This window comes from Hyperolius riggenbachi, chromosome 2 (genome assembly GCF_040937935.1).
Source record: "Hyperolius riggenbachi isolate aHypRig1 chromosome 2, aHypRig1.pri, whole genome shotgun sequence".
NCBI lineage: Eukaryota > Metazoa > Chordata > Amphibia > Anura > Hyperoliidae > Hyperolius > Hyperolius riggenbachi.
Genome location: NC_090647.1, coordinates 221947848 through 221959879, shown reverse-complemented (window position 1 = coordinate 221959879; position 12032 = coordinate 221947848). Strand labels below are relative to the sequence as shown.

The window sequence follows — 12032 nt, the reverse complement described above, 5'->3', positions numbered from 1 at the left end:
TCCACTACAATAGAGCTCCACTAGTGAATCTAAAGCAATGGAATCTGATGGGGAGTTTGGGATAATATGTAGATGCTCCTGGCTGCACACAGCTTATTAGAGCTAGTACAAAAATCCACAACCGTTTTTAAGGTTGTTGAAGTTCTGCCCATGTTAGATTTCTGGATTCAGGTTAGGAATTGAATCTATAGTTTGTCTAATTTAGAAGCACCATTCATTGAATATGCATAGAGGAATACTTACCAAGTTTCCTTGTACTTTATCTGCTGCCTTTCCTCTGCTGCTTTATTTGCTATAGTGCTCTGCATAAAACACTTTTACTCAACTTTGTTTCAAACCCACAGGGTATATAATATCAGAATACACAGGGGTGCTAAACTTGTTTCCTGAGTGGCTGCCTTTTTGATATGGCTGCTTGCAGAGGAGCCTAATCAGTCAGGCATCCGCTTGCTTCCCTGCAGTTACTTTAAAACATTGTTGTAGCCTATTTTTTCTAAATCATGTCTATGCTTCACTTAGGTGGCTAATATGGCATCATGCATGTTCTACATGCAAATCCACCTTAATTTGCTTTCATGCACTTGCCTGAGCATTTCTTTGTTTTCCGATGAAGAATGAAATGTGGCTTCAACTTAGTTTAACCACTTGAGGACCACAGTGATTAACCCCCCTAAAGACCAGGCCATGTGAAAATGGCCACTGCAGCTTTAAGGCCAAGCTGCAGGGCCGCACAACACAGCACATGAGTCATTCAGCCCCCCCCCCCCCTTTTCCCCCCACCAACAGAGCTCTCTGTTGGTGGATTCTGATCGCCCCCTGTGTTTATTTTTTTTAAATAAATATTTATGTTACGTTTTTTCTTTTTTTGTGTGTGTTTTCTTTATTACTATAATCCCCTCCCTCCCCCCAGCCGGCCAATCCTAGTGATCGGCTGTCATAGGTTTCTGCCTATGAGAGCCGATCGCTCTCTTGTCCCCAAGGGGGACAGCCATGTCACACGGCTGTCCCCAGTACAGCGCTGCGATCAGCTGAACTATAGGTAAAAACGGCAAGCGGCAGTCGGCGAGCGGCAATCGCCGCTCGGAGACTGAAGACGGGGCGGAGCTTTGCCCCTCAAGCAGGAGATGCGCGCGCAATCTCCTGCAGTAGCCGGCCCCAGGATCTGACTGCAATTGACGTTAGACAGTCCTGGGGCTGCCGCCGCAACCACACCCATTGAAGACGGGGGGAGACTGAAGACAGGACGGAGCTTTGCCCTTCAAGCAGGAGATGCGCGATATCCTGCAGTAGCCGGCCCCAGGATCTGACGGCAATTGGCGTTAGACAGTCCTGGGGCTACCGCCGCAACCACACCCATTGGCGTGGGGAGCTCTTTAAATAGTTAACATGCCCTTGTTTCCCTAATTATTAACTAAGCTTAATACAGATCACCCGGATATTTGGGTTGAATGATAAGCTTAAAATTAGCCTCATACCAGGGACTGCTCCATGTTGAAAATCTTCTGCAGTTTCCACCTTCCCTAAAGATGGCCCAAACCGTTCGCCGGGCGAACATCTCTGGGTCTCCTACTACTTCCGGGTTGCTATGACCCGGAGTAGTACGCCTGCGCTGCCCGGCGGAGCGCGTCCTAGATCGCGCTCCTGTTGCTGGGCACTCTCTGCGCATGAGCGTGATGTCGTTCATGACGTCACGCACATGCGCAGAGAGTGCCCGGCAACAGGAGCGCGATCTAGAAGGCGCTCCAACGGGCAGCGCAGGCATACTACTCCGGGTCATAGCGACCCGGAAGTAGTAGGAGACCCAGCGATGCAGAGATGTTCGCCGGCGAACGGTTTGGGAACCGTTCACTACATCTCTACTTCTTACGCCGACACAGTTTCCTAGGGACACAGCTCTCTGATCCTCTATGTCATAGTCACTTGTTGCAGGTGAAATTTGGGAATGTGACCAGACCATTAACATATAATGCCCTAAGGAGCATATAAATAAAAAACAATACGGCTGTTTTAGGGCCAGAGCAGGATCATCTACAAGGCAACTTAGGCAACTGTCTGGGGCCTAGTGGGCATCAAGGGGCCTAGCTGCCATTTTCTCTGATCACTCTTCACTTCAACTTACCAAAAAGACTGGAGGAGGAAGCGAAGACTAGTATCTTGCCTGGGCGCCCATTTCATAATAATCCTTTTCTGTTTAGGATCCAAGAACTGTTAAGGACCCTGTTTGTCCCTGACATGCCCTCATGACAGCTAGTTAATTATAGTTACATCACATACATTGAACAGTGGAGCAGGGCTCAATGCAGAGCCTCCAGAGAAGCTGTTTTTACTGTATCAGCATTTTTCATGAACACCCTAATTGGATAATGTGATGTTAGCTGCCATAATTGACATCACTTGTCCTAGAATCCTGCAGGAGAAATATTGATATTTCTTATAGTGTGAATTAAAAACCTTCAGTTCACCCAAAAAGAAAACTAATGGTAGACAAGTTCTTAATATCACTTCATGGACCTGTTTGTTGTGAGGTGGCAAGTGTTTGCAAATCTCACCTAGGTTATAATAGAACAAGATGCGGGTTGCTGTAAGATTAGTGAATTAATGGTGATGTGATCACATGCCCCCAAAGTGAGCACTTTATTTTTAATGAATCTAAAGCAGGTTTCCCGGATAACTTACATTCTCAGATGTTCTCAAGAAAGCATTAGTAAATCAGGCCCATTATATCTGTACATTCATTTATTTCACTGTGCACAATCTTGATGCAGGTTCACAAACCTATTTACCTCAGTAATTTAAAGCCTCTGGATGATCCAGAGGCTTCCTAGATCCTCGTAGAGCCCACCGTTCCAGCACAGGATTCCTCTTCATCTTCTGGCCTTGGATGAGTGCATCCTGATTGGACAAGTGCAAACCGTGTCATACATGCCCAGTCCAGATGTGCTCATCCAACAAAACTGCTTGTACACTGCTATTTTCTTACATGCACCATTGTTTTGTTGTACTGGGCATGCACAGACCTTACTCAAGCATGCCCAGTCCAGATGCAATCATTCGTGACTGAGAGTATGGCCAGAAGAAACCCATTCAACAAGTTTTTGTCAAATAGGTTTTGAGGGACCCACCACTGGACCTGTGGGCCTGCAGGAGGATTAGGGGAAGCCTCTGAACCATTTTAGGTTCCCTTTAAAACTTTTAAGTAAGAATTAATAAATCAAGGAATAAGATACTACAGATCCTGAGAAGAGTAAGACATTTCGGGTGTAACTTTGGTAGAAAACTTCTTTGGTAAACAACAATAAAGAATGTACCGAATGAGCTATTATTCCCTGGGATGAAGATGCAGTTTACTTTCCATGGATACTAAAAAGTGAAAAGAAATATAAGAGCTCTATCTATAACACATTCACTTTTTAAGGCCAATTTAAAGTTTGTTTATGTGTAGCGTAAAAACTGGAATTTAGCTGTAAATATAAAGGCCTCTTATGCTGTGTTGATATAATGACTAATTTAGAATGCAGCCTGCTGTAAAACTGGATTTACAGCTGGGGCAGTAATTTCATGTATTTGATCATTAAAATGCAATGTGGACTCCATGCTGATTCATATTGTTTCATAAAAAAGATCAAATATTGATTTAAAATGATATAAAATTACCAAGTGTATAAAGCAACTTCAGATTGCAATGCTGATGAATTCCCCTGAGCCTTTGTTTAAACTTTTCCCCTTAAAAATATATAGCTAAACTTATACTGTACTAACTTTTATACGTTAATAATGTAACGTATAACAATTATAAGGCAAAAGTCTTTAGTCGAATAAATGGTGTGGTATGCTGGGAATTGTATTGTATATAGGACAAAATGTATTCTACCATGGAGTATGTTTATCTCTTGAAAAAAGAAAAGCATATCATAAACCTAGATAATAGAAACTAAGCATATGATGGGAAAAAACACTGATAATGCAAGCAAAATCTCTATGTCAAGATGATCAGCTATTCCAATAAAAGAATAATTAAACAAAAGTAAAGTGAGTTGTGCCCCAGTTTCCCTACTGGTAAAACGCCACCATAGTATTGAAAAGCCATTAAAGTGGACCTGAACTCTTGCACAGGACAGAAAGAAAACCTAGAGAAATGCACCCTGTATGCATTTAGAGAGTTTAGCCTGTCTAATTCCCCCTCATCTGTGTCTAATCACCACTGTAGTTTGATCTCTCAGCTGTGTCAGTTTAGGAATCGCCTCTGCTATGGCAGAGCAGCTAATTGGTAATCACAGGGTGTTAACAATATGTCTGCTTCCATGAAAGCAGGAAGTAGACACACTGCAGATTTATTGCAGGATTTGTATCAGCTGTAACAAAAGAGATGCTTTTTGTTTAAAGGTTATTATGCTGGTGTGTATCTTTTAGCGCAGAAAAGAGTTCTGAGTTCAGGTCCGCTATAAGAAGGTTTTGAGGATGAAAGAGGTGGGATAAAAAAACATTAGTTCAGCAAGATGTATCTCAGGAACTACTTATCACACTGACAGGCAGTTTTTGCTAAATATTACCTTCAGATGTAATCCATTGGACAGATTTGTAAACTCTGCCCAATCACTACTCTTTTCCTCAACTTGCTGCTCCCACTTTAAAACTGCTTCTGTCACCACCCTTTGCCCCCACACTCACTCAAATGCTTTCTACTGTAATGCAGGGATTTGTATTGTTTTCCTATTCTGGGAGCCACATTGCCATTCCTGAATGACCAAAACTACCAGCTGAATCTGCAGAGTGCAGGATGTTAGAAGGCTATTATAAACTAACTTTTTGGTGTGCAGCAATGTAGAGTGCAGGAGAAACAGATATTAACGAGCCTTATGGTAAATGGCTACCTTGGCTAATATACACCAAGAATAACAGAAACAACTTTATTCACAGCTCATATTACTGGCACAGAATGTAGACTTTTGCTACTAAAACAGCACTGCATGCCCTGTAGTTATAACTGGTAATGCATCTTACCTAATAGATAGACCCATAATAGACTGTTAAATACACATTCCAACATAGGAAACTAGCTGTAATGCACTACCTAGTACATTTCTCCAATGACAAAGGTAAAAACAGTGTTCTGTCCAAAAATTTGCCTCTATTATCTGTTTATATTCACTTACCAACCTTCTTAATTTTATAATTCACCCTGGTCTATTTTGATTTTATATGGTCTTTAAATGTGAAAGTATGGCAAGTAAACAACTGAGTAATATGGTATTCCTGTGTCCTTTACTACTAGAAGAAGCTTTTGAATATTATTGCCGTAGGAAAAAAGGTCATTCAAGGGACAGAGCTTAGCAGAACAACTATTATAACTATATTTAAAAGTAATATTTCTGCTCACAGTGTAATCATTGTCACCACAACAGTAAAAATATCAATTTGATTTTCAGACTAAGGGTTTTCTTTAAGGAATATTAACTTTACGTATGTTTTTTCTCTTCCAAGAGTGTGCTGATTTGAAGGTCAGAAGCCCATCTGTCTGTGCAGCTCAAATATCGTAAGTGCCACCTTTTTTATAATGCATCACAAAGACTGCTTCAGTAGCACTGGGAGGATAGACTCAATGTTATAGAATATATGAAGTGGCATATGCACAATTGTCACTGTGACGTTTGTATTGTAGAGTTCGCTTTATCTTCTGGCAAATGACTTACAGGTGAAAAGACCATAGACAGCAATTACTCAAATACAGTAGCTTTCCTTAGTAATGGAATATTGCTGAATAATCTTCCAATAAATTACACATAGGGTATAGCCTTATGACACTAAGGGCCTGAGTTATGAAGCTGAAGTATGTAAATTAGCAAATCCATAGGTATGTTCACACAGTCGCCAGTCTACATGTGATCAGATCCTGCTTGTTAGCAATGGGCCATAGTATACAGATAAGGATTGTCAAGGCTTTGTACTTGGCTCTGTTGAAATTAATTGGTGAAAAATGCACAAGTGAATTTTTCCCTTATTTTCAGGCACTGCACTGCTTGTTGTACAGACTGCTAATAGCATTATAGAAAATATGTAGTCCTGAAGTCTAGTGATCCCCTCTTCCCAAGCCTTATTCACCTTTTCTTCTCCACTGTCAGGCTTGGTCCAACAGTGCAGGGTTCTCCCCAGCTTCTGGTGTTGAACAACATCCGGCAGGAAGCATTTGGGTTGCCACTGGCCATGCTACTGTCAAAATTTGTCTGACATGGTGACAGGCCCTTCTGATCAACGCTGTGGATCGAAGTGTTAATTATTACAATGGAGCACGTGCATTGCAGCCAGAGCTAGAGCATTCACTGGTGCTGGCTCCTCCTCCCCTGATTAACCAGTCATCTCCCTGCACAGCCTGCAGAGGTCATCCACATCTGCCCCTTCCTTCCCTGCATAGCAGATGCTAAAGGAAGAGGTAGGGGTATGTGGATGACCATTTGAAAAAATGTAAAAGGGTTCACATATTTCATCAACCAAGCAGGCCGCAAGTGGGCAGGAACATGGCGTCTGCAAAACTGGAACTATATCCTTGATAATACCAACCCACATGGCTAATATTTAGGGAGTACCAAATTCTACCCCTCTTTTAAAGCATTCTTGTCCTAATTTTAAGATCAAGGACCTCATCCTTACTTCTGTGTGCCCAAAATTGAGGTCAGGGTAATTTAATGAAGGTGGACTTTTGGTGCTTTCTGGACACTACTTAATAAGTGAGCCAACACCCCTTAATAAGGGAGCCAAGGCCTGTTTCTAGGCATAGGTCACCTAGACATGTGTCTTCACTTACTGCATGCATTGCATAGTGGGGTTGCTGATTGGATACTGTCCAGGATCCCAATAGGACAGAGGAGGGAGCAGATAGAAGAGTTAGATGCTTCACTACATACCCGAACTCCACAAATACTCATCAGTATAGCAGAGAACTCAGTGGGGGAGGAGTCATTATGTATGAAAATATATAAATGTTCATGTACATTATGTGTATGCACCATTAGTGTAGGAGGGCATTTTGCCAGCATTGCTTTTGACCATTATCTGTGGTTCAGAGGCCTACTTATAATTTTTTTTTTACTTATGTTAACTCCCAAATCAAGTTCATACCATAAAAACTGTCTCTAGGCTATTTATTAAGATTCTATGGACATATCGCTAAGGCCACTTTGTGTCTTTACTGTAAAATAGCACAACTGACAATATTGAAGCTGTGTGTAACTGTTCATAGACATTCTCTCTGTATTTTAGTGCAAGTTTATTATGGCAGTTAAAGAGAACCTGTACTGAGTAAAATTATTTAAAATAAACACATGAGGTAACTTCAAATGAACATTACATAGTTACCTCGCCATCAGTTCCTCTCAGAAGCTCACCATTTTCTTCTGACAATGATCCCTTCCAGTTCTGACAACATTTTGTCAGAATTGAAATATATCAGTTTCTGTCAGTTATTTACCAGTTGCTGTCAGTTATAGCTGAGAGGACAACTGATGTGCCAAGTAATGTCTATGTTTTCCTATGGCTCAAGTGGGCAATGTTACAGTTTAACTGTGTGCTGACCAGAAAGCTCTTATGGATTAATGGCCATTTTCAAAATGGAGGATGGGGAATTCCCTTGGTCACAGTGGACAAACAGGATGTGGGAAAGGAAAAAGAGAATGAGGAGTAGATTACACGAGTGGTAAGTATGACTTGTGTATGTTTATTTTGACTTTAATTTTCAGTTCAGGTTTTCTTTAAGCATTTGAACCACGAGCTAGACATTAATGTGCAGTGCTTGAGACCTAGAATCCACTCTTATCGTTGCTGAACACCTGTGCAGCTATTGATCCAATAGCATGTTTCAACATTTTCATTGGAATGTTAACCACTGAGGTCAGTGGATCAATGATTGTACAGCTAGCAACGACTGAAAAAGAATTAAAAAATACAATTTAAAAACCTGTAATACTTATTGAGATTGAAGGGATATTTAAAACCCTAACAGTTTTGTTATGGAACATATAGAAGAAGTCGCCACCATTAGTTGCCAATCTCTGCAGCCAAAAAGAGCAGGAATCCTATAGCGAATTACTGATTCCCTATTGTGTGTCATCCAAGGCACACACAGGGCCCGTTCACACTGCACGCGTTTCCAGCCGCGTTTTGGAAACGCGTGCAGGTGGCCAAAACGCACGACATCAGACATTGCATAGAGTGCAATGTCTGATGTTCACACAGCATGCGTTCCGGACCTGTGCGGTCCGGGAACGCATGCTGCACGCAGATTTTACAAAAACGCGCGGCTGTCCCATTCACTTTTCAGTGATGGGATCAGCCACGCAACGCATACGAACGCGGACATGCGTGCGTTCGTACGCGTTGCGGTCCGCATGCGTTGCGGTCCGCATTTTGTAGTCTGAACGGGCCCACAATGCCAATTTTGCTTAGTAAATTTAGGTTTGGGAGTTTTGCCCAATTGCAGTAAATTGGTCCAGTAAACTGTTTGCTGTTTTTCATGTAGCCAGGAGAAGACTTTGAACAAGGCAAAACAAGCAAAACACAATGTCAATGGTTTTGATACTTTCAATAAAGTGATAGCACAATGGCTTAGTGGCAGCAGTAAGTGTAACGATTGTCCTGCTTTTCTGATGATTTAGTCAAAGAGATAATTATGTCTTGGCGTATTTTAAAAGAGTTATCAGAAAACGTGGCAGGCAGTCAGCAGGATAATTTCCTACTACATTGTACTTTACTGCCACAGCGCTTACAAAATGTCATATAATTGCTCCTTAGAACAGCCAAATGTGAACTGTTAAAAAGAACTATATTGCCATCTGGAGAAATATTGAAAAAAGAGGGAAACCCTTCTATATAAATATGACAAATTCCATAATTATCTGTAACATTTTTACTTCAAAATCTGTGATAGATAGTTATTTATATACTGTAGCTAACAAGTAATATATTCAAGTTTCAGATAAAAGGACAATTGTAGGGAAAAGTCTGTCATTTTGCTACTAATACAAAATAAAATCCTCAATATACTTAGTGTGAAAATATACTGGAAAACATCATTTTTCAATATTAGATGGACCTTCTTCTGTCAGCAGGGCTGTTGACAGAAACTGGGATTCCTCTCTTCATTTGGTCTCTTCCATCTAACAAGCCATAACTTTATAGCAGTAACCAACAAGTCAAAAGCTGTAGTAGGGAGAGAAACAAAAGCAATTACCGGTAAAAGTCTTATCAGTTTAATGTGAAGAGGGGAATCCATGCTTCCGCCAGCAGCTCTGTTGACAGTTGAGGATCTGGCAGATACTGAATTGCTTCTTAATACAAAGAATATTAAGGATTTTATTGTGAGATTACATGATTAACAGAAGGAGTGTCTGTGAAGAAACGCGGAAAAGCCACCGCTTCTCAGGGTGAGGCGGCTGTTTCCGCGTCCAGCATGGTGTCACAACGCGGAAAAACCACCGCATGCCGCATAGGCAGAGTGGCGGAATCCGCATTGGGAGCGGCGGAATCCGCATTGGCAGCGGCGGAATCCGCATTGGAGGCGGCGGACTTGCCGCATGGCAGTGTCCCTGACAAGGCAGCTCCCACGCCCGGTCTAATGGATACATTGCAAGACAGTACTGGTATGGCTGGGACTGATAGTCCACCAAGATTCAGAGTGACACGGCAGAGGCAGAGCTTATATAACAGCCAGAAGTGAGTCAGCTGACCAGGCTGGTCAGCTGACAAATTCTACAACTCTCATTGGTCCAGCAATTAGGGAGGGGCCTGGAGAGATGCCTGTGTATATATACTGCTGGCTGTTCAGTTGCTGGTTGTCTGGCGTTGCGATCACATATGTGGGAGCACGCAGACCTGAGTCAGATCCGAAAGTGTGCCGGGACCAGCTGGAGCTGTAATCCTACACTTAGCTAGATTCTGTTGATAGTTTAAAGTACTAATTTGATTGTGATTATCTGTTATGACCTTCTGCCTGCCTGACCATTCTCCTGAACTCTGATCCTGTACTTTGTCTTTCTGATACTCTGTTGCCGAACCCCGGCTCGTCCATAGACTCTGCATCTGCCTTCTGATTTTGTACCTCGATATTTCTGATACCCTGTTGCCGAACCCTGCTTGTACTTTAGACTCCGCCTTTGCCTTCTGAATCTGTACTTTGTCTGTCCATGTGGTTACGACCTGATCTGTACGACCTTACTGTTAGAGGCGGTTCCCAGTCCTGATAGTGACACTTCCTCTAGAGTGTCACTCTCGTTCTGTCACTCCTTCTCTCAGCCTGACTCCTCCCTCCGGGAGAGTCCAGAAGGAATTGTGCAGTACTCCTTACTGCTCTGAGGCCAGTCCTCTCATTATTACTGTTTGCACCAAACACTCTACTCAGGTGTCCAGAGGTTAGCTTGTATATCTGATTATCGGTGATACTGCAGATCATCAATAATCAGGTATATATCTGTATTGCCAGTGATACTGCAGATCACCGGTAATCAGACCCTCTCTGTGTTACACCGATCGTTACAGTGTCAGAGTGTCAAAAAATGTTCAATTTAGAAAACCACCTTTAGATTTTTTTAGTATAGCAAAGTCTCTAGTATCTGGCACCGGTGGGGATCTCCTGATGCCCGATACATGTGCTTGCCAGTTGCAGGGCCGTGCATGCGCAGTTGGCCCTGGACCGGAGGACTTTCCGAGGCCAGTTGCAGAGGAATGGGAAGTCAAAAGAGGACGGCGGATTTGTACTTCCCAGTGCCCAAGGCCCGCTATAACCATCTGCTTTAACTGTTGGCTAACACGGTACAAATATTCTATTGCAGTGCTGCTACCTTTAAAATGAGCCAGCAAGGGGTTAAGATTTTGCTTAGAAATGGCTGCCATACATTTCTCTAGGGTGAAAAAAAAAAAAATCTTATGTCTTTCTGTTTAAGATTTACAGTCCAGGGGGGTAGAGAGGAGAAGGAATGGCTCAAGTCATTAACAGAGTCTGGCCAGCTATACACTGTTCAGCTCAGAGGAGATGATAATAATCCCGTTAAAATGTTTACCTTACCAGATCAGAAATTTTATCTACAACCAGAGGTACAGATTGCCCAGCAAGCACAATGTGAACCAGGTTTCTCTACAACCCTGGCACTAAACTAAAGCTTGTATGTTCAGGAGATAGCACTGTCTCACCACACACCAGGAAGTAAGGAAAATGCACACTGCTCTGGAATTTTGACTCCAGAAGCAGGGCGGCTTTTGAGCAGGAGAAATTGTTTATTTTGACATGCAGCTTATCTCTCCCCAAGTCCTGCCGCTCTTCTACCCTTCTGCTTTTTCAGCGCCCTTGGCCATGGCCGTTATGGCCTTTCCAGAAATCCGACCTTGGACTTCAGACAAGTTATTAGTAGGATCTAGTACACAATGTGCCCATGTTTATCTCATCATGTCACATGTCAGTTTAGGTATGCTTTAAGTGATTGGGGTCTACTAACTTAACCTAGGTAAAAAGCGATTAAAGTGAGAGTTGTCAGCAGTATGTGTATTGGTGTTTGTGTGATTGCAATTGCATGCAGCATGCAGTAACAGTAAAGGTGGCCACACACCATGCAATTAAAAGATCCAATTTTTCACCAATTCGATCATTTCAAAACGGTTGTCCCCAAAAAATCGAGAGCTTTTTTTTGTTTCCGATCGATAAATCCGATTGAATTTCCATTTGTTTTTTTTTTTCGTTTTTTGGGGAGATTGGACATGTTGGAAATTTCAGACCAACTTTTTCAAGAATTGAATGGTGTGTGATGGATTGTCAATTATTTGATGTACAGTTCCAATCAATTTTTTCCAATCAATTTTTTCAATTTTTTCTGAGCTTTCAATTATTTTACTCATAATCGGGGAAAAATTGAACTTATGTGTGTGGTCCAAATGTCCCGGAGTAGTACGTCTGCCCGTGTCTGCAGGCATCCTTTAGTACGCATGCCCTGACCCAGCGGTGCGCGTCCTGCCCGGGCCAGGGCATGCGTACTTAAGGACGTGTGCAGACACGT

The 12032-nt window shown here is 42.3% G+C and overlaps 1 protein-coding gene across 2 annotated transcripts in view; it reads left to right on the top strand.

Annotated features, from left to right (window-relative positions):
• Positions 1-12032, top strand: part of AFF3 (ALF transcription elongation factor 3) — a 352879-nt gene that overhangs the window by 224825 nt on the left and 116022 nt on the right. For both annotated transcript variants that reach the window (XM_068268208.1, XM_068268209.1), the window contains exon 5: positions 5482-5533. In XM_068268208.1, the coding sequence (XP_068124309.1) occupies positions 5482-5533 (52 nt within the window). The remainder of the gene's footprint in view (positions 1-5481; positions 5534-12032) is intronic.